This window comes from Coregonus lavaretus (assembly GCF_964263955.1).
Source record: "Coregonus lavaretus genome assembly, chromosome: 14".
Classification (NCBI taxonomy): domain Eukaryota; kingdom Metazoa; phylum Chordata; class Actinopteri; order Salmoniformes; family Salmonidae; genus Coregonus; species Coregonus lavaretus.
The window spans coordinates 34,029,462-34,051,946 of NC_140001.1; the positions used below are offsets into that span (position 1 = coordinate 34,029,462).

At 47.5% G+C, this 22,485-nt stretch overlaps 1 protein-coding gene across 1 annotated transcript in view; it reads left to right on the forward strand.

Annotated features, from left to right (window-relative positions):
* Positions 1 to 6,725: 6,725 nt before the first annotated feature.
* Positions 6,726 to 22,485, forward strand: part of LOC311141752 (splicing regulator ARVCF-like) — a 135,798-nt gene continuing 120,038 nt past the window's right edge. Inside the window, exon 1 of the mRNA XM_084177189.1 lies at positions 6,726 to 6,848. Within this exon, the coding sequence (XP_084033315.1) occupies positions 6,828 to 6,848 (21 nt within the window). The 5' untranslated portion in view covers positions 6,726 to 6,827. The remainder of the gene's footprint in view (positions 6,849 to 22,485) is intronic.

Consider the following 22,485-nt stretch of genomic DNA (forward strand, 5'->3'; position numbering starts at 1 on the left):
GTTTGGGATCATTATCATGCTGAAAGACCCAGCCACGTTTCATCTTCAATGCCCTTGCTGATGGAAGGAGGTTTTCACTCAAAATCTCACGATACATGGCCCCATTCATTCTTTCCTTTACACGGATCAGTCGTCCTGGTCCCTTTGCAGAAAAACAGCCCCAAAGCATGATGTTTCCACCCCCATGCTTCACAGTAGGTATGGTGTTCTTTGGATGCAACTCACCATTCTTTGTCCTCCAAACACGACGAGTTGAGTTTTACCAAAAAGTTCTATTTTGGTTTCATCTGACCATATGACATTCTCCCAATCCTCTTCTGGATCATCCAAATGCACTCTAGCAAACTTCAGACGGGCCTGGACATGTACTGGCTTAAGCAGCGGGACACGTCTGGCACTGCAGGATTTGAGTCCCTGGCGGCGTAGTGTGTTACTGATGGTAGGCTTTGTTACTTTGGTCCCAGATCTCTGCAGGTCATTCACTAGGTCCCCCCGTGTGGTTCTGGGATTTTTGCTCACCGTTCTTGTGATCATTTTGACCCCACAGGGTGAGATCTTGCGTGGAGCACCAGATCGAGGGAGATGATCAGTGGTCTTGTATGTCTTCCATTTCCTAATAATTGCTCCCACAGTTGATTTCTTCAAACCAAGCTGCTTACCTATTGCAGATTCAGTCTTCCCAGCCTGGTGCAGGTCTACAATTTTGATTCTGGTGTCCTTTGACAGCTCTTTGGTCTTAGCCATAGTGGAGTTTGGAGTGTGACTGTTTGAGGTTGTGGACAGGTGTCTTTTATACTGATAACAAGTTCAAACAGGTGCCATTAATACAGGTAACGAGTGGAGGACAGAGGAGCCTCTTAAAGAAGAAGTTACAGGTCTGTGAGAGCCAGAAATCTTGCTTGTTTGTAGGTGACAAAATACTTATTTTCCACCATAATTAGCAAATAAATTCATTAAAAATCCTAAAATGTGATTTTCTGGATTTTTTTCTCTCAATTTGTCTGTCACAGTTGACGTGTACCTATGATGAAAATTACAGGCCTCTCTCATCTTTTTAAGTGGGAGAACTTGCACAATTGGTGGCTCACTAAATACTTTTTTTCCCCACTGTAGAGGACATGTGCAGGTTGGTTGGTCTGTCAGACACTGTGCCTCATCTTATGGCAGGCAGCAATGTAGTGCGCTGCCAACCCACAGATCTCTGCGTCCTCCCCCAACAGGACGGGTAGCCTATTCTCATCAGAGAGGTCTTTGAAACCTTGAAAATCTGTTTAAAATTTGGGGAAATTACACTCTAATTACTTTGTTTTTTTAAACATTTTGTCAGGAAATGCAGCTCTGTCTCAGGTTCTGCTGTGGTGCAGTGGTTGCACAGCCTTTCCTCTACAGGGAGCCAGGTGTTCCTGTGTCTACCCTTCTCAATGGCAAGGCTGTGCTCACTGAGCCTGTACTTTGTCAAGGTTTTTCTAAGGTTTTGATCAGTAACCATGGTCAAATAGTTAGCCTCATTGTACTGTCGATTTAGGGCCAGATAGCACTGCATTTTACTTTGTGCTTGTGCTTCCCAATAAGCAATGTAGTTTTGTTTTGACTGTGTTGTAATTTGGTTTATTCTGATTTATTGGATGTTCTGGTCCAGAGGCTTCAGTGAGTTAGTAGAACAGGTTTGTAACCAGCTGGATGAGGGGACTCTTTTCTTTGCTCAGCTCTTGGCATTGCAGGGCTTGGTAATGATATGAGAGGTGGTCACTGTATTTTCTAAAAAAGTTTCCAAAACTGAATAGCTCTTTTTAGAATTTTTATTATTAGTGGATATTGGCCTAATTCTGCCCTGCATGCATTGTTTGTAGTTTTCCTCTGGACATGTAGGAGAATCATACAAAACTCTGCATGCAGGGTTTCAATGAGGTGTTTGTCCTATTTGGTGAAATCTTGTTTTGCAAGTGGACCCCACACCTCGCTGCCATGAAGTGCAATTGGTTCAATGACACATTCAATTAGTTTTAGCCACATTTTATTAGGTATTTCAATTTGAATTTGTTTTTTAATGGCGTAGAATGACCTGCGTGCCTTCTCTCTAAGTTCATTCACTGCATCATTAAGGTGTCCAGTTGAGCTTATTTTTAAACCTAAGTAATTGTAGTGTGTGCAGTACTCTAATTATATATTCTGTACCAATTGAGAACTTTGGTCCAATTCCCTGAGATCTGGATCTTCTCTGGAAAATCATTATTTCTGCCTCTCTCTCTCTGCCTCTCTATCTCTCTGCCTCTCTCTCTCTCTGCCTCTCTCTCTCTCTCTGCCTCTCTCTCTCTCTCTGCCTCTCTCTCTCTCTCTCGCTCTCTCTCGCTTTCTGCTTCTCTCTCTTTCTATTTCTCTCTCTGCCTCTCTCTCTCTGCCTCTCTCTCTCTGCCTCTCTCTCTCTCTCTCTGCCTCTCTCTCTCTCTGCCTCTCTCTCTCTCTGCCTCTCTCTCTCTCTGCCTCTCTCTCTCTCTGCCTCTCTCTCTCGCTGCCTCTCTGCCTCTCTCTCGCTGCCTCTCTGCCTCGCTGCCTGCCTCTCTATCTCGCTGCCTCTCTCGCTGCCTCTCTGCCTCTCTCTCTGCCTCTCTCTCTGCCTCTCTCGCTGCCTCTCTCTCTCGCTCTCTCGCTGCCTCTCTCTCGCTCTCTCGCTCTCTCTCTCTGCCACTCTCGCGCTCTGTCTCTCTTTCTCGCTCTCTGCCTCTTTTTTGCTCTCTCTCTGCCTCTCTCTCACTCTCTCTCTCTCTCGCTCTCTGCCTCTCTCTCTCGCTCTCTGCCTCTCTCTCTCGCTGCCTCTCTCTCGCTGCCTCTCTCTCTCTCGCTGCCTCTCTCTCTCTCTCTCTCTCTCTCGCTGCCTCTCTCTCTCTCTCGCTGCCCCTCTCTCTCTCTCGCTGCCTCCCTCTCTCTCTCGCTGCCTCCCTCTCTCTCTCGCTGCCTCTATGCCTCTCTCGCTGCCTCTATGCCTCTCTCGCTGCCTCTCTGCCTCTCTCGCTGCCTCTCTGCCTCTCTCGCTGCCTCTCTCTCTCTCTCTCTCTCTCGCTGCCTCTCTCTGCCACTCTCGCTCTCTCTGTCTCTCTGCCACTCTCGCTCTCTCTGTCTCTCTTTCTTGCTCTCTCTGCCTCTTTTTCGCTCTCTCTCTCTCTCTGCCTCTCTCATTCTCTCTCTCTCTCTCGCTCTCTGCCTCTCTCATTCTCTCTCTCTCGCTCTCTGCCTCTCTCATTCTCTCTCTCTCGCTCTCTGCCTCTCTCTCTCGCTCTCTGCCTCTCTCTCTCGCTCTCTGCCTCTCTCTCGCTCTCTGCCTCTCGCTCGCTCTCGCTCTCGCTGTCTCTCTCTCGCTCTCTCGCTGCTTCACTTTCTCTGCCGCTCTCGCTCTCTTTTTTTCGCTCTCTCTGCCTCTTTCTCGTTCTCGCTCTCTGCCTCTCTCTCTCGCTCTGCCTCTCTCTCTGTGCCTCTCTCTCTCTCGCTCTGCCTCTCCCTCTCTCACTGCCTCTCTCTCTCGCTGCCTCTCTCTTTCTCTCTCGCTGCCTCTCGCTCTCTCTCTGCCTCGCTCGCTCTCGCTCTCCTCTCTCTCTCTTTTTCGCTCTCTCTCTCTTTCTCGCTCTCTCTCTCTGCCTTGCTCTCTCTCTCTGCCTTGCTCTCTGCCTCGCTCTCTGCCTCTCTTGCTCTCTCTGCCTCTCTCTTTCTCTCTCTCTCTGTGCCTCTCTCTCTCTCTCTCTCTCTCTCTCGCTCTGCCTCTCTCGCTCTGCCCCTCTCTCTCGCTCTGCCCCTCTCTCTCTCTCTGCCTCTCTTCTCTCTGCCTCTCTCGTTCTCTCTGCCTCTCTCGCTCTCTCTTTGCCTCTCTCTCTTTGCATCTCCCGCTCTGCCTCTCTCTCTGCCCCTCTCTGCCTCTCTCTCTCTCTCTCTCTCTGCCTCTCTCTCGCTCTGCCTCTCTCGATCTCTCTGCCTCTCTCTCTCGCTCTCTGCCTCTCTCTCGCTCTCTGCCTCTCTCTCGCTCGCTCTCTCGCTGTCTCTCTTTCTCGCTCTCTCTCTGCCTCGCTGCCTCGCTCTCTTTTTCTCGCTCTCCCTGCCTCTTTCTCGCTCTCTCTCTCTGCCTCTTTCACACTCGCTCTGCCTCTCTCTCTCTCGCTCTGCCTCTCACTCTCCCTTTCTATCTGCCTCTCTCGCTGCCTCTTTCTCTCTCTTGCTGCCTCTCTCTTTCTCTCGCTGCCTCTTTCTCTCTCTCTGCCTCTCTCTCTCTCTCTCTCTCTCTCTGCCTCTCTCTCGCTCTCTGCCTCTCTCTCGCTCTCTGCCTCTCTCTCGCTCTGCCTCTCTCGCTCGCTCTCGCTCTCTCTCCCTCTGCCGCTCTTGCTCTCTTTTTCTCGCTCTCACTCTTTCTCGCTCTCTCTTTCTGCCTCTCTCTGCCTCTCTCTCTCGCTGCCTCTCTCTCTCGCTGCCTCTCCGCCTCTCTCTCTCGCTGCCTCTCCGCCTCTCTCTCGCTGGCTCTCTCTCTCTCTCGCTGCCTCCCTCTCTCTCTCGCTGCCTCCCTCTCTCTCTCGCTGCCTCCCTCTCTCTCTCGCTGCCTCCCACTCTCTCGCTGCCTCTGCCTCTCTCGCTGCCTCTCTCGCTGCCTCTCTCGCTGCCTCTCTCGCTGCCTCTCTCGCTGCCTCTCTCGCTGCCTCTCTCGCTGCCTCTCTCCGCCTCTCTCTCTCGCTGCCTCTCTCTCTCTCGCTCTCTCTCTGCCACTCTCGCTCTCTCTGTCTCTCTTTCTTGCTCTCTCTGACTCTCTCCGCCTCTCTCTCTCTCTGCCTCTCTCATTCTCTCTCGCTCTCTGCCTCTCGCTCTCTGCCTCTCTCTCGCTCTCTGCCTCTCGCTGTCTCTTTCTCGCTGCTTCGCTTTCTCTGCCGCTCTCGCTCTCTTTTTCTCGCTCTCTCTGCCTCTCTCGCTCTGCCTCTCTCTCTCTCTCTCGCTCTCCCTTTCTATCTGCCTCTCTCTGCCTCTTTCTCTCTCGCTGCCTCTCTCTTTCTCTCTCTCTGCCTCTCTCTCTCTCTCTCCCCCTCTGCCTTTCCCTATCTCCCTCTGCCTTTCCCTCTCTCCCTCTGCCTTTCCCTCTCTCCCTCTGCCTTTCCCTCTCCCTCTGCCTCTCCCATTCTCCCTCTGCCTCTCTCTCTGCCGCTCTCTCTCTGCCACTCTCTCTACCTACCTCTCTGTCTCGCTCTCTCTACCTCTCTCTCTCGCTGCCTCTCTCTCTCGCTACCTCTCCCTCTCTACCTCTCTCCCTTTCATTCCTCCTTCGCTCACATCTTAAGGAGGGAAGCAGAAAACAACATGATTTTACCAGATGCAGCTTCATCTGAGGTGTCTGTCTGTCAGTGTGAGGCATGTTGCAGTGCATTAACCTTTTCTCCATATGTTCCCCAACCAAATACTGACAGACAGACAAGAAAATAACTAAATGGGTTTGATTACCTACGATGCAATATGTATAACTCAGTGTTGTGGAGCACCTAACACCGTGCCATGGTTTATATGAAAATATTATGAAGGGTATGTTGTCTGTAAATAATTTGGTGTGTTATTTGAAGATCATAGATGCTGGGGCATGGTGGTGGAGACTGAGGTTTGATGTAAAATAATCTCTTTAAGACTAACTCAAGTAGTTCTTCATAGAGATGTTAACTAATATAATGCTATGCAGTTTGGGGAATGCAAACCTCAGCCATTTCCCTTTCTCCTGCGGATTTCGGTCCCCAAAGTGTAGTCAAGCCTTCACAAAGTTTTGGCCCCCCCAAAAAAAAATACATTTACATGATTTAGATTAACATTCTTCCTCTGTGGGTCACAGTATTATAGCTGAATTATTTCACGCAGGCAGTTTTCCCCCCTCATATGAAGTGCAGTGAGTGAAGAAAACATAACAGAGTTGTAGAGGAAGGGTTAGAGCGGGGGGAGAGAATGTGTGCAAAAACTTGCAGTGTAGGGTGCCCTTTCCTCTTTTGGGGGCTGAACTCTGTTGATTTCTCTCTTTCTCCCTCTCTCCTCTCTTGTCAATGGGGTGGTGTCAGAGCAAGGCTCTCTGTATGTGTGAGCTCAGTTGGTAGAGCATGGTGCTTGCAACGCCAGGGTTGTGGGTTCGTTTCCCACGGGGGGCCAGTATGAAAAAAAATGCTCCAGCTGTGTCTGTCTGACAGCCCCCTCCTCCTCCCCTTCCCACTCTCCTGTCAGGACCCTCGTTTGCATAGATGCTGTGTGAGGGAGGAGAGCGTGAGGGAGAGAGTCAGAGGGAGAGCAGAGTGTTGAAGCTGCTACACTCACAACACAGAGCAACTGCTGCCTGTCTGGAAACTATTCTATTCACACGCACCCCTCCTCCTTCACCATTTTCTCTCAAACTCAGGGTTTTGTTCTTCTCTCTGGGTAACTTTTGTCTGTTCTGTTTTTGTTTCCTCCCGTCCTTTACAGTAGTCCGACTATCGTCAGAGGCAAAGGGGACTTTTTAGTCTCATTGGTTTGTCCAGAGTGGATGTAGTCTACTGTCTTGAACATTTCAGCATCTCTGTTGAGCAGAGGAAAGAACAGGCTTTTTTCTCCCTCTCGGAGAGGATTTGGAGTGTGTGAGAGAGCGAGAGAGAGGGAGGGGAGTGTGTGAGCGTGCGTGTCATCGAGCGACAGTGTGGGGAAAGGATGGCTGCCTGCCTCTGAGCTGCATCTGCGCTCACGGGGTAACTCACGTAAATAAGGAACAAGAGACAAGATCGGGGGGAAAAAAATTACTTTTTGGAAAGAAGGAAATTGCTTTGTTTTATTCGAGGGTTAAGAAAGGGATTTGAACAATGCCTGCTGAAGTGAAACAGGTTAGTACTGTGGTTACCCAGTGAATCTGTCTCTTTCCTATTCTCTCAGGCTTCCTCCTCCATCTCTCCCTTTCCTATTCTCTCAGGCTTCCTCCTCCATCTCTCCCTCTACTTGTCCTGTGTTTTCCTCTTATATGGTAATTGTGCTGGATGGTAGATGGTTAGATGTTTCATATTTGCTATGTGAGGCTTTGTTGTCGTGGAAGGTGAAATGATACATCCGCTTCCTTCAAAACAACTTCAGTAGCTGGCAATAGAATCTCTTTCTTGCATTCGTGTCCTTCAGGAGGTGCATGTCCATCTGTGTGTGTGTGTGTGTGTGTGTGTGTGTGTGTGTGTGTACTAGTCCCTACTCCCTACAGGATTCTTCTCTTGTTCATCCTACGTAATTAACTATTTATTTACAGTATTTGTAGGCTGAAGTGCATTCTGAGAAGAGCAAACGGATATCTATACACGGTCTACTGTCTTGTAAACAGTCATCAGTATGATATATCGGTAACCCATCCACGTTGCCACTGACTTCCAGTCTGTCAGTAACATTCTGATTCCCAGATGATACACATATCGAGTTCTGTTGATGACACGCAGTAGCCCTATGTAATGTCTTGGATCACATTTAGGGTGAGCGGTTGAAGTGATGTGCTGAACGTTTCTCTGTAACGATTGGTTGTAAGAGCCAGGGTGACCACAAGACTGGATTTATAACCTCCATGTAAAGGCCAATCAAAGCTGTGGTCGGGAGAGGACAACTATTTCAGCCTTTTGTTTTTCACAATAAGGCTCATTTCAAGTTAAGTTTTGTCACGTGCACAAGTACAGTGAAAGTACAGCCTTTCTTGCAAGTTATTTCCCAACAATGCAGTAATCAATATCAGTAGTACTATAAAGTAAAGTAGAACAAAACACAGGAGAAATAGAATTAAGAAGAACACCATAAGTTAAGTAAGCTACAATATATACAGGGTCCGTTCCAGGGTCAGTGCCAATACCATATTTACAATGTGCAGGGAGACTGGGGTAAAGGGGTGTGGTGACTAAGCACCAGGATGTATGATAAACAGAGTAGCAGCAGCGTATATGATGATTGTATGAATGTGTGTGTGTGGTGCTGGACTGTGAGTGGGTGTGTAGAGTCCTGTGAGTGTGCATAGTCAGTGCAAAAAAAAGGGTCAATGCAGCAGGGTTGGGGTCAATTCCATTTCAATTCCAGTCAATTCAGGAAGTATACTGAAATGTAAATTATCTTCAATGTTTTTCAATGAGGACAATTTGGAATCGGAATTTGGTTTGCTTTCTGAATTCAAATGGAATTGACCCAAATCCTGCAATGCAGATAGTCCATGTAGCCATTTTGTTAGCTCCGTTACCAGAGGAATGTGCTTTTGTTAGTGTGGTTTTTTGTGCCTTTGTGGGTGTGTATAATATATTATTTGAATGTGTATGTGTGTGTATCCTACACTGTGAGAATGCGCTTTTCTCTGCCGAGCTTGGCAGTGCTCAAGATTAAGATTCAAAGAGAAGAAGCTAGCTTTGAATAAATTCAACTACTCATAGTCACCTCCTCTCCTCCCAGTCACCTATACATATTGGGATGGGGTGGAGTTAATAAACCCTGGCCTGGCAGCGAGAAACATTCTGTTAACCATCCACATTACTCTGATAATATGTTAACGGCTGCGCTGTGGATGGCCTATACTTTATAACTGGCAACGGACTGGAGCCAAAATAAAATAATTGTATTTTCTAACCCTGTGTTCTTTTCACCTTTTGACTCCCTTGTACTATACTGTGTGTGTGTGTGTGTGTTTCCAGTAATCTTACGGGGGCTTACTCCTCTGTGACACCAACATGTGACCTCCCTAGGGAGCGTTCCTAAAATGGAGTGTAGATGTGCGGAATGCCGCGTGACCCTGACCTCAGTTGCCGTCAGAGATGCCTGGCATGCTTAAGGGTGCGCTGGCATCATGACCCGCCTCTGCCAACCTTTTCAACCCAACTTCAAAATCCTCAGTGAGCGAACACCTGCTGAAGGGGTGGTTGTCCCCGTCACACACACACCATCCCCAGGCCCTAAATGGATGGGTTACCCAGGGGTCAGTGTTGATGTTTTTGTTGTGGTGTTTTAGCGACGTCTGCCTTTTTAAGGGCAAGCGGTTGAAAGGCCACACCCATCCCTTGGCTTCAGCAGCTGTGATGCACCGTGTGGGGATCTGGTATCTCCGAATCTATTTCTATATGTCGAGGACGTATAGTTCTGTGGTTGTCTGATCAGGCTACACAGGCTGTTGATCACAGTGCATAGGGAAGGTAGGGGGAGTAGGGAGTAGAGTACTACTGCACAGATGTTCCTGTGCCCTGAACCCATCTTAAAGCAGTAGTAACAGCAGCAGGGCTTATGTTAAATGAATCCCGGTGAAGATTACTCCCTCAGCCCTCAATTACTGCTGAGGACGTGGTCGCTCTGACCATGTCGGAGTTAGATTTAAACTTGCCTTATTTAAAAGTTCTCTGCAGACCAAAGGGTTGCTCCCTAAACATTCACTTGGTCAGAATAGCATGTGTCGCTAGTACAGGCGTTACATCTCACCCTGGTGAAAAATGGAGAATGGGAGATTTCACCGTGAAGGAGAAGGAAAATATTCAGAAAAGCCAATAGTAATAATCTTCCTCTGAGATCTTCAGTTGCAAAATCTCAATGTGTGTCCCAAATGGCATCCTATTCCCTATATAGTACATTATTTTGACCAGAGCACTATGGGCCCTGGTCAAAAGTAGTGCACTATAAAGGGAATCGGGTGCCATTTGGGACACAAACCAGACTTTATCTCTCAACAGCTGAGTGAGGAGAAACCATCTGAATAACAAAATAATTCATCTATAATTCAGCCAGAGACCTCTAGTATCTGGTGTTAAGTGTTGTGGACTGTCAGTCTCAGGCAGCTTACTGGGGGTTTCACATGTATTAACGAAGACTTCCCTCCCTCCTCAGACTCCTGGGTGAAATAAAAACCAACCATCTCTGTATTTATTTCAATTCTTCTCTGTCTGTCTGATCAGGCTGCCTCTGGTGGAAGGCAGTGCTCCTCTGTCCTCTCTCCTCACAACATCCTACAGATCAATATTTGAAGACATGTAGAGCATGAGGAGTGGCATTGTTTTGCCACAATCGTACACAAAAATATCAGTGACCCGAATGCGCAAACAGTGAATGGCTGGTGGAGATTGAAGATGCCCAGGGATGTTGTTTGGTCATAAGTGCTGTTCTAGCAGAATGGGGGCGTTTGGGAGGGCGGTGAGGAGGGAAAGGGGAGGCTTGGAGGTGCCTGGTGACTCCTTCCAGGTGGCATGGCCGAAAATGGCTCTAGCGCATGGTGCGCGGCCCCCGCGTACAGCCCATGTTTCCCATTCCGCTCCCACGCCTACTCTTATCGCACGACCCATGTGACATGCCGGTGTTTGACATGAAACTTGTCCCCATCCCTCCAACCCACCCCACCTACCTACTTGGCCTGGGTTGAGTGGGTGCCAGGGCTGGGTAACCGGAGCTGGAGTTATGGGAACAGCTGACCCCCCCCCCCTCTCCCCACCCTCCCCTCTCTGTGGTATAGGCATATAGAATGAACATGCTGCTGGCCTGGCCATCAGGTATCTGGGGTGTCCTGTGACGTTGCAGGGGGGGTCAGGGGGACATGCCATGCGCTTATCTCACCATACCCAGGGGGGCGCCACAGAGGCCACGGCTGCTCTCTCGTAACCCATTTGGCAGGCTGACAAGGTGACCGATATAGCCTAGCCATGCCTGGCCTGCTCTCGCTCGCTCGCTCACTACCTCACTCACTCTCTTGCTTATGGACTCCCCTGGCCCCAGACAGACATATCGCCTCTTTGGGGCCTGGTCAAAAGTAGTGAATAGGGTGCTATTTGGGATGCGGACTTGTACTGCCTGCCTCTCCTTCTCCCTCCCTGCCTGCCTGCCTCTCCTTCTCCCTGCCTGCCTGCCTCTCCTTCTCCCTGCCTGCCTGCCTCTCCTTCTCCCTGCCTGCCTGCCTCTCCTTCTCCCTGCCGGCGAGAGGGAGCAATGAAACAGGCCTGGAGATGGATGCTTTCATATCCATCTCTGTGTTTGGGAATAAACAGTGTCAGGGATAAAAGATGCAGCGCATTAATGAGATTGTTTGGTTGTCTTATTATCTGACTGGCACTGTTGTTTTTCCATCTGCCAGACTAGAGCAGGCCTGTTCAACACTGTGTGTGTACGCACTGAATGCATGTAAAACCTTACTGCGTACACTACCAGTCAAAAGTCTTAGAACACCTACTCATCAAAACTATGAAATAACACATATGGTATCATGTAGTGACCAAAAAAGTGTTAAACAAATCAAAATATATTATATATTTGATATTCTTCAAATAGCCACCCTTTGCCTTGATGACAGCTTTGCACACTCTTGTAGGTTACTCTTTGAAAAGCTAAGCCAGCAACCTCCCATGGCTTGTCAATGGGCACTGGGTGATTTAAAGTGTTGTTTCTTTCTCTCTTTGACTGTGAAATAAATCCTTAAGATGAGGCCACGCAGAGACTGAGTCAGCTTACACACACACACACACACACACACACACACACACACACACACACACATCACTGAAGGGGAGTGACTGAGGAGCAGCCATTGTGTCCCCTACAGTGGTTATTTACTTAGTGCGTGCCTGCTCTGGGGATAGGGCTAGCCATGTTTCCATGGGAATGAGAGTAGTTAGTTCCTCCTCTCCTCGCCTCCAACACCATAAACACTATGTATTTGTGTGTGTGTTTCGGGAATGAGAGTCTTCCTCCATTTTTTTCTCCACCCGTCAGGCAGGCCCTATCTCTCTGTCCTGTCCTGCTGGATCCCTGCCTGCGACTTGTTTTGGATCAGGCAGATAACAGGGCAACAATCCCCAGAGTAAACAACCACAGCAGGCAGAGAGTGGGCAGGCAGATAGAGGCCTCATCGTAGCCTACCTCTGCCCTGTGGAGGCTGACCAGAGCAAACACCAGACCGGCAAGTGGGTGGAGAGGGATGCGAGGAGAGTGCAGACGGGGGTGTCAGGGGGCGTGATGGAGCTCCATGTCCCTTCTTGATGACAGGTGGCGAGGCTGGATTATTGGGCCTTGATTGCTATCGCGGATTGCTGTTAAGTTCTCCTTACATCCCATTCCCCCAACTCTATCTGCACCCGTCTGCGGAGGCTTATAAAGAAAAGATGAGAGAGGTTTCTGTGTGTGTGTGTGTTTGTTTGTCTGTGTATGCTTTGTTTCTTATGTGTGTGCAATTGCGTCACAGTTTATAATTGGTCTATGTGGCGAAGGCTGAGGGAAAAGGTGCATATGTGACAGTTTTTAGGCAGAGCCATGGCAACAGGAGTAGATGAGGACCTCAACCCTGAGCTCTGTGATTAATGACACTAGCAGGCTGGAGGAGTTTCGCAGCCAGAGTCCTGTGTTTACTTTGTTTCAGTAGCCCACCCCCCCCCATCTCTCTAGTGCTCTCTCTCTAGCGCTCGCTACCTCTCTCTCCCACAGAGAAAGGCAGTGTGTGCATACCAAATGGCACCCTATTTCCTATATAGTGAACTACCCTCTGGGCCCTGGTCAGAAGTAGTGCACAATAAGGTGAACAGAGATAGGGTGCTAGTTTGGACACAAGCAAGTGTTTTCTCCGTCAATAGAACATGCCATTGGGAGCTACAGTAGAGGAGCCAATGGTGAGGTATCATTGTACAGTCAGAAGAATCAGACAATCATTGACATCATGCTAAAATTCAGATTTTCCTTAATGCACAACAAACCTAGCCCAGAACTCTAACTCAAGAAAACATTGCGAATAAGGATTTAATGTCCCGCCTAGGAAAAAGCGAATCTTCAAGTGCATCAGAGGGACTCTGAAAAGACAAACGTATCCGGAGGTAGCCTATATGGGATTAGCAGGGATTGATAGATTGACGTGATGTGTGCTATTTGTCCTAAGGAGCACATTAGCGTTGCCATTGACCACAGCGATCGATTCAGAGCTTAAGCAGAAGTTAACCCCCCCCGTTCTGTTCCTCCCTCTGCATTCATTCTGCATGACTAGCCTACCACTTCCTCTTACTCCCGGATCTGTTAAAGTATGGCCCTTTGAAAAGAACTGGGTCTTCATTGACAGTTATGTATAGGTCCTATAGAAACACCCCTTACCCCTTTACTCAACCCCTCCCCCTTTCAGAGGGGCCCTGAGAGGGGAGGTCAAAGTCCTCATACAGCTCCCTTCAACCAGAAACATGAGGACAAATGCTTACCACCAGCTCCCCCCTCTAGCACCAACCACCACATTGTACCGGTCAAAACATACAACATGGCCCCGGGGTTTGAGACCAGACCAGAACTAGAGAAGAAGAAGCTCTGCTTACTATCATGGTTCTAATCCCCGAGCCGACTAGATGAAAAATCTGTCGATGTGCCCTTGAGCAAGGCACTTAACCCTAATTGCTCATGTAAGTCGCTCTGGATAAGAGCGTCTGCTAAATGACTAAAATGTAAATGTAATGTTTAGTCTGGAATTTTGGATTATCAATATGATGCACTTCCTCCGTCTGTGATGATGGCTCCTGAGGGAAGGTAGTGAGTAGAGGGGTGGGTACGGACCATCGATCCATTCCTCCATCCTCCATCATCAGGCCATCTGTCTGCTGTCTTCTGGGATTAATGCTCCCCTCTGACAGCTCTTTAGTGGGGCTCTATGAGCCTGGCCTAATACTCCAGATTAGCACAGAGCCAGGTGGTGGAGCACAGCACAGCATCGGGTGAGAGAGGGAGGGCTGTCTTCTCATTTCAGTCAGTGTATAAGTAGGTAGTGTTTGGAATGATAACAGCAGTCCGACTGTCTTCAGGCTATTACTCAGTCCCAGTCACCAGCCTGAAAGGGTTTTGTAACGTCCATCTTTGGCAACAACAGTCTAACTGTCTTGACGGACTAACTCAACCCATAGCTTGCAGGCGTTGGTTTTGTAACGTTGGCCTGCCCTGTCATTGTGTTGGAATGTGGTTGTTTTTTTTTGGTTGCAGACGGAACAGAACGGCAGTTGAGATGTGTTGATTGGGCCCAGTGGTTCATTAGAATGCTGTTGGAAACATCCCTCCCATTTAGACCCAGACAATGAGGCCCGTTACTGGTGGCAGAGGTCCAGAGAGTTGGAGAGCGAGAGGCAGAGAGATAAGTGGGGAGAAAGGCCAATCTAGGGAGAGAGAGGGAGAGCAAGAGAGGCAGAGATAAAGAAGAGTGACCTGATGGGCCACAGAGTCATTGTGTCCCCAGGCCCCCTCAACCCCCCCCCCCCAGCCTTCCAGCCAGCCACCTCAAACGTTCAGTTGGCACAAAGGCATGCTAATTAATGAGTGGCAAGAGTTCAGCCTCAGTCAGCCAGGGAAAAACTGCCTTAGAAACCCATAAAAGGGAGAAAGATCGTTTTTGTCATTTCTTTAGCATACGGATCCCTATCATATACAGTATAATGGTTACTAAAGTCTGAACAATAGAGGCATCCAGATTCCGGGCCAGCTGTCATATGTCGTTACGTGTGATGGCACTGCGTTGTTACTCATCTCCTTATCTTCTCTTGATATGGGCACGGCCCGTACCCAGAGGACCCCCGCAGAACAATGGAGCGATGCGCGAGTCACACATTCCTCAAGGGCTCTATTGAGTTGTCTAATGAAGCCAGACTTGCATGTTTTGCTCCGTAATGGCTGCCGGGGATGATTCCTGGTTCAGCTAAATGCCGCCACCACCTCCTTAGTTCAGCCTCCAACCCTCCATATTTAATTTGTTTGGAATCTGTAATGGGCTGTGAAGTGGAGCATGGTGCAGTTAGTAGTGGTGCTGTCAGTGTGCCAGCCCCAGCCAGGTCTGTCTGCTGAAGTGGAGGGATGGACAGAACAGGTGGAGGTGGCAGTGCTTAAGTTGAGTTAAGACCACCTAGCCCAGGGTGGCTTGTTTAGAGACTGGCCGATGTCGGCCCACTCATTCATGCAGTGTAGTGACTGGCCTTTGTTATGTCTGTCAGTAAGACCTCAGTAAGAGCCAACTTCTTAAAAGGGGCACTTTTCATTTTTGTTCTACTAATGAATCACGGTACTGTTCCGTATTCACCAAAATAGCTTCAAGTACTTTTATGTCTGGCAACTGCAATGTCTGTACTCAGGCTCAGTCTGTACCCCTTTGACTGAGTGGGAGAAAATATGTATTTGAAGAATGATATTCCCATTTTATCTGCGCTGAAACAACGTCCCTGTTTTGTCAAATCACAACTTATATTTTCGTAGCTGGACCTTTTGGCTGCCACTGTCACTACAGTCTGAGCCTGTATTTATTTCCCTATGGCTGGTGCTGCTCTGGGTTGCCGTGGGTTACCAACTGACGTGCTGAGACGATAGGGAGGCCCTCTGTCCATTTGACAGATTTGGCGGGTCAGGGGCCGGACAAAAGGCGCCTTTCCCTCAAAATGTGGACGTGTCGACGAGTTTGCGCTCAATAAACCCAGCTAAGGTCCTCAAAGTTAAGCAAACAAAGCCTGTTGACACAGACCTCCTGGAGTTTCCCAGATTCTTTCCATCATACTTCAGTATAGTTAAGAGACGCTTTAATCCAATAAGACTCTCTTTTCAACCCGGCAAGCCCCTCCCTTCCCTGTGCATCTGGTGCTGAGGGAGGTTTGTTCCTGTCTGTGAAGGAGTGGGAAGTGAGCTTGTGTGTGTGTGTGTGCATGCTCCTCCACCACTCTGACTGTTTCTCTGGCCTTAAGGGCCTGCAGGGAGTGTTTGGGGTCACAGAGCAGCCAGCTAACATTCCTCAGTCTGGCTTCCAAGCATTCAAACTCCACCACCACCTCTCCCTATCTCTTTTCCTGTCTTCCGCTCTCTTTTCCTGTCTTCCTCTCTCTTTTCCTGTCTTCCTCTCTCTTTTCCTGTCTTCCTCTCTCTTTTCCTGTCTTCCTCTCTCTTTTCCTGTCTTCCTCTCTCTTTTCCTGTCTTCTTCTTTGTCCCGCTATTTCTCTCTCTACCATCTCTCCTCTACAGCCCCTCACCCGCCACGTCTCTTAAAGGCAATTGGGAGCTAATTGAGGCTGGTGGTCTCTGGACATGGTCAGGAGTAGGACAGGACACATATGAATGCCCCTTTGTACATCGTATTAGTGTCATTAACCATCCAGCCAGGAGTCATGGGAGACTGGAGAAGAATCTGTCTCTCTCTCTCTCGCTCATGTTCTCATGTCACTCATGTTAAAGCCTAACAGGCTGATAATGGCCTCTGGCATTAATGAAGGGCATAGGATACACCCAGTCTTGGCTGGGTCTATTCTGTCTACTCTGTAATGAGAAGATGATTTCTCATCACATCTTTGTCTAGAGACATTAAAGAGACACTTGTGTGCAAGTGCAGACTTTTGAAATGGGAAACATTGAGCTACTGTATAGCCTGCCTCTGAGTATGTGCTTTTGTTTGTCGTCTGTCATATTGTATGTTGTGCACCGTTATTTCCAGACTCATGCTTCACTCTACAAATGTCCCAAGCCCGCTTCACAATAAAACCAAAGTAGAACAGCTAGATCTGTTTAGTTATTTACACTACTCCTCAAAAGTAGTCAGAAGAACTCCAGAGAGGAGACCCACCAACTTAGAAGGGAAGCTTTCAAAGAAAAGCTATTGTCCGCCCACCATATTGTGGTGTGGAAATTACTAACGGAGTGGCTATACAGTGGGGAGAACAAGTATTTGATACACTGCCGATTTTGCAGGTTTTCCTACTTACAAAGCATGTAGAGGTCTGTAATTTTTATCATAGGTACACTTCAATTGTGAGAGACGGAATCTAAAACAAAAAATCCAGAATATCACATTGTATGATTTTTAAGTAATTAATTAGCATTTTATTGCATGACATAAGTATTTGATACATCAGAAAAGCAGAACTTAATATTTGGTACAGAAACCTTTGTTTGCAATTACAGAGATCATACGTTTCCTGTAAGTCTTGACCAGGTTTGCACACACTGCAGCAGGGATTTTGGCCCACTCCTCCATACAGACCTTCTTCAGATCCTTCAGGTTTCGGGGCTGTCGCTGGGCAATACGGACTTTCAGCTCCCTCCAAATATTTTCTATTGGGTTCAGGTCTGGAGACTGGCTAGGCCACTCCAGGACCTTGAGATGCTTCTTACGGAGCCACTCCTTAGTTGCCCTGGCAATGTGTTTCGGGTCGTTGTCATGCTGGAAGACCCAGCCACGACCCATCTTCAATGCTCTTACTGAGGGAAGGAGGTTGTTGGCCAAGATCTCGCGATACATGGCCCCATCCATCCTCCCCTCAATACGGTGCAGTCGTCCTGTCCCCTTTGCAGAAAAGCATCCCCAAAGAATGATGTTTCCACCTCTATGCTTCACGGTTGGGATGGTGTTCTTGGGGTTGTACTCATCCTTCTTCTTCCTCCAAACACGGCGAGTGGAGTTTAGACCAAAAAGCTCTATTTTTGTCTCATCAGACCACATGACCTTCTCCCATTCCTCCTCTGGATCATCCAGATGGTCATTGGCAAACTTCAGACGGGCCTGGACATGCGCTGGCTTGAGCAGGGGGACCTTGCGTGCGCTGCAGGATTTTAATCCATGATGGCGTAGTGTGTTACTAATGGTTTTCTTTGAGACTGTGGTGCCAGCTCTCTTCAGGTCATTGACCAGGTCCTGCCGTTTAGTTCTGTGCTGATCCCTCACCTTCCTCATGATCATTGATGCCCCACGAGGTGAGATCTTGCATGGAGCCCCAGACCGAGGGTGATTGACCGTCATCTTGAACTTCTTCCATTTTCTAATAATTGCGCCAACAGTTGTTGCCTTCTCACCAAGCTGCTTGCCTATTGTCCTGTAGCCCATCCCAGCCTTGTGCAGGTCTACAATTTTATCCCTGATGTCCTTACACAGCTCTCTGGTCTTGGCCATTGTGGAGAGGTTGGAGTCTGTTTGATTGAGTGTGTGGACAGGTGTCTTTTATACAGGTAACGAGTTCAAACAGGTGCAGTTAATACAGGTAATGAGTGGAGAACAGGAGGGCTTCTTAAAGAAAAACTAACAGGTCTGTGAGAGCCGGAATTCTTACTGGTTGGTAGGTGATCAAATACTTATGACATGCAATAAAATGCTAATTAATTACTTAAAAATCATACAATGTGATTTTCTGGATTTTTTCATAGTTGAAGTGTACCTATGATAAAAATTACAGACCTCTACATGCTTTGTAAGAAGGAAAACCTGCAAAATCGGCAGTGTATCAAATACTTATTCTCCCCACTGTATGTCCGTGGTCAGAACGAGGCATTGGACATCTGTGAGATAGTGCACCATGGGCACTCGCTCACACATACACACATAGACCTGGGCTCCCCAAGCTGCAGCCTCAGATTATAGCTGGACCTCGCCTGTGCAATCACAAGCATACAGTCTACAGGGCTGGCATAGGCCATGCCCCCAGGCTCAGAACCCAGAGCCTCACAGCACAGCAGCGCTCTATCGCTGTGTGTCTCTCGCTGTCTCTGTCTGTCTGTCTGTCTGTGGCTAACATGGCTCCTGTCTTCTCTCTTCAGAACACACCACCAGTAAACCTAATTAGCGCTTCTACTTCTCCCAGCACACAGATGTGCCTCTATTTTTGATTCCACAGCCCCTCGTTTGTATTGAGAGGCACTGTACTGTGTTGAGTGCTCTCATCCAGAGTGTTTTGGAAGGTAACGGATGGAGGGGTTTTAAGGAGGGGTAACCTGCCAGTCTGTATGCGGGACACTTCACAGGGGTTTGTCCCAATGTGAACTGGCGTGTACTGTGTTCAGGTTTGCCGCCTCAGCTGAGAGATGCCTGGGAGGGGAGGTGTGGAAATAGAGGCTTGCTGCAGATGATGCCACCCTACAGTACTACTGCAGACAACATCTTCAGGGCTGGGCCAAAGCCTGGGAGACGGGATATAGCAAACCATGGATTCTGTAGATGTTTCATATAATATGTTTGGTGTGTAAAGTACAGTGCCTTGCAAAAGTATTAATCCCTCTTGGCGTTTTTCCTATTTTGTTGAATTACAACCTGTAATTTAAATGGATTTTTATTTGGATTTCATGTAATGGACATACACAAAATAGTCCAAATTGGTGAAGTTACATTTATTTATTTTATTTTTTCAAAAAATTGTAAAGAATAAATAACGGAAAAGGGGTGCGTACATATGTATTCACCCCCTTTGCTATGAAGCCCCTAAATAAGATCTGGTGCAAACAATTACCTTCAGAAGTCACAAAATTAGTTAGATTGCACACAGGTGGAGTTTATTTAAGTGTCGACATGATCTGTCACATGATCTCAGTATATATACACCTGTTCTGAAAGGCCCCAGAGTCTGCAACTCCACTAAGCAAGGGGCACCACCAAGCAAGCGGCACCATGAAGACCAAGGAGCTCTCCAAACAGGTCAAGGACAGAGTTGTGGAGAAGTACAGATCAGGGTTGGGTTATACAAAAATATCAAACTTTGAACATTGTCAAGAGTTGCTGTAGGTAGGTGTGGTGTGGAATCAGGCGCAGGACGCAGAAGTTAAGTCCAAACAAAGACTTTAGTAGATCACACAAAATAATCCAAGAACAGCCCGGAGGCGAGAAAAGCGCGCACAGGCGTAAGCAAACGGGCGCACTAAACATGTGCGTAAATCTCTCCTAAAAACAACAAGGAGGCAAGCTACAAAATAGCGCACCAAAATAGGTAGCGCAGCAACACGACAAGGAAACAATTACACACAACACCTAACTAACAACAAGGAACTAAATAGGGTGCTTAATGAGACATAACACAAAACAGGTGTGACAAACAGACAAAACCAATCAAACAAGAAACATAGAACGGTGGCAGCTAGTACTCCGGAGACGACGACCGCCGAAACCTGCCCGAACAAGGAGGAGGGGCCGCCTCGGCCGAAACCGTGACAAACATCCCACGGAGCACCATTTACATCTATTATAAAAAAAATTGAATGAATAGGCAACAAAGAGACCAAAGATAACCCTGAAGGAGCTGCAAAGCTCCACAGCGGAGATTGGAGTATCTGTCCATAGGACCACTTTAAGCCATACACTCCACAGAGCTGGGCTTTACAGAAGAGTGGCCAGAAAAAAGCCATAGCTTAAATTTTTTTATAAGCAAACACGTGTGATGTTTGCCAAAAGGTATGTGGGAGACTCCCCAAACATATGGAAGAAGGTACTCTGGTCAGATGAGACTAAAATTGAGCTTTTGGCCATCAAGGAAAATGCTATGTCTGGCGCAAACCCAACACCTCTCATCAACCCGAGAACACCATCCCCACAGTGAAGCAAGGTGGTGGCAGCATCATGCTGTGTGGATGTTTTTCATCAGCAGGGACTGGGAAACTGGTCAGAATTGAAGGAATGATGGATGGCGCTAAATACAGGGAAATTCTTGAGGGAAACCTGTTTCAGTCTTCCAGAGATTTGAGACTGGGACAGTGGTTCACCTTCCAGCAGGACAATGACCCTAAGCATACTGCTAAAGCAACACTCTAGTGGTTTAAGGGGAAACATTTAAATGTCTTGGAATGGCCTAGTCAAAGCCCAGACCTCAATCCAATTGAGAATCTGTGGTATGACTTAAAGATTGCTGTACACCAGCAATCTTTAAAGAAGGCCAGTTTTCTAATTGATCATTAGAAAACCCTTTTGCAATTATGTTAGCACAGCTGAAAACTGTTGTGCTGATTAAAGAAGCAATAAAACTGGCCTTCTTTAGACTAGTTGAGTATCTGGAGCATCAGCAATTGAGGGTTCGATTACAGGCTCAAAATGGCCAGAAACAAATAACTTTCAAAACACCAGTCTCAACATCAACAGTGAAGAGGCGACTTCGGGATGCTGACCTAGGCAGAGTTGCAAAGAAAAAGTCCAGTGTTCTTTTGCCCATCTTAATCTTTTCTTTTTATTGGCCAGTCTGAGATATGGCTTTTTCTTTGCAACTCTGCCTAGGTCAGCATCCCGGAGTCGCCTCTTCACTGTTGACGTTGAAACTGGTGTTTTGCGGGTACTATTTAATGAAGCTGTCAGTTGAGGACCTGTGAGGCGTCTGTTTCTCAAACTAGACACTCTAATGTATTTGTTGTTGTGTATTTGTTGTGCACCGGGGCCTCCCACTCCTCTTTCTATTCTGTTTAGAGCCAGTTTGCGCTGTTCTGTGAAGGGAGTAGTACACAGCGTTGTAAGAGATTTTCAGTTTCTTGGCAATTTCTCGCATGGAATAGCCTTCATTTCTCAGAGCAAGAATAATAAACTGACGAGTTTCAGAAGAAAGTTATTTGTTTCTGGCCATTTTGATCCTGTAATCAAACCCACAATTGCTGATGCTACAGATACTCAACTATTCTCAAGAAGGCCAGTTTTTTATTTCTTCTTTAATCAGCACAACAGTTTTCAGCTGTGCTAACATAATTGCAAAAGGGTTTTCTAATGATCAATTAGCATTTTAAAATGATAAACTTGGATTAGTAAACACAACGTGTCATTGGAACACAGGACTGATGGTTGCTGATAATGGGCCTCTGTACGCCTATGTAGATATTCCATAAAAAATCAGCCGTTTCCAGCTACAATAGCTATTTACAACATTAACAATGTCTACACTGTATTTCTGATCAATTTGATGTTATTTCAATTGACAAAAACATTGCTTGTCTTTCGAAAACAAGGACATTTCTAAGTGACCCCAAACATTTGAACGGTAGTGTGTGTGTGTATATATATATATATATATATATATATATGTGTGTGCGTGTCAGTGCGAGTGTGTATTATTTGGTATCTATCTACGCGTGTGTGTTGTAGGCTAAGCGAGCTGCGCTAACAGCAGCACAGGGACAACTTGTTGTGGATCTGAAGTGGGTAATCTCACTACAGCTCCAGTATAGGCTAGCTCTCATTCTCTCCCTGCGGGGAGAAGCTGCTGTTCCACAGGCTAGGATGCTCCTCCAGAGCAGGGCTTTACCATCAGGATATGTGGCTGGTTGCACACCTACCCGGATATCAAGGAACCTACCAGGTACAACCCAAAATCCGTAAACATGGGCACCCTCATAGATATTATCCTGACTAATTTACCCTCTAAATACACCTCCGCTGTCTTCAACCAGGATCTCAGCGATCACTGCCTCATTGCCTGCGTCCGTAATGGGTCCGCAGTCAAACGACCACCCCTCATCACTGTCAAACGCTCCCTAAAACACTTCAGTGAGCAGGCCTTTCTAATTGACCTGGCCCGGGTATCCTGGATGGATATTGACCTCATTCTGTCAGTAGAGGATGCCTGGTTGTTCTTTAAAAGTGCTTTCCTCTCCATCTCAAATAAGCATGCCCCATTCAAAACATTCAGAACTAAGAACAGATATAGCCCCTAGTTCACCCCAGACTTGACTGCCCTTGACCAGCACAAAAACATCCTGTGGCGTACTGCATTAGCATCGAACAACCCCCGCGATATGCAACTTTTCAGGGAAGTCAGGAACCAATATACACAATCA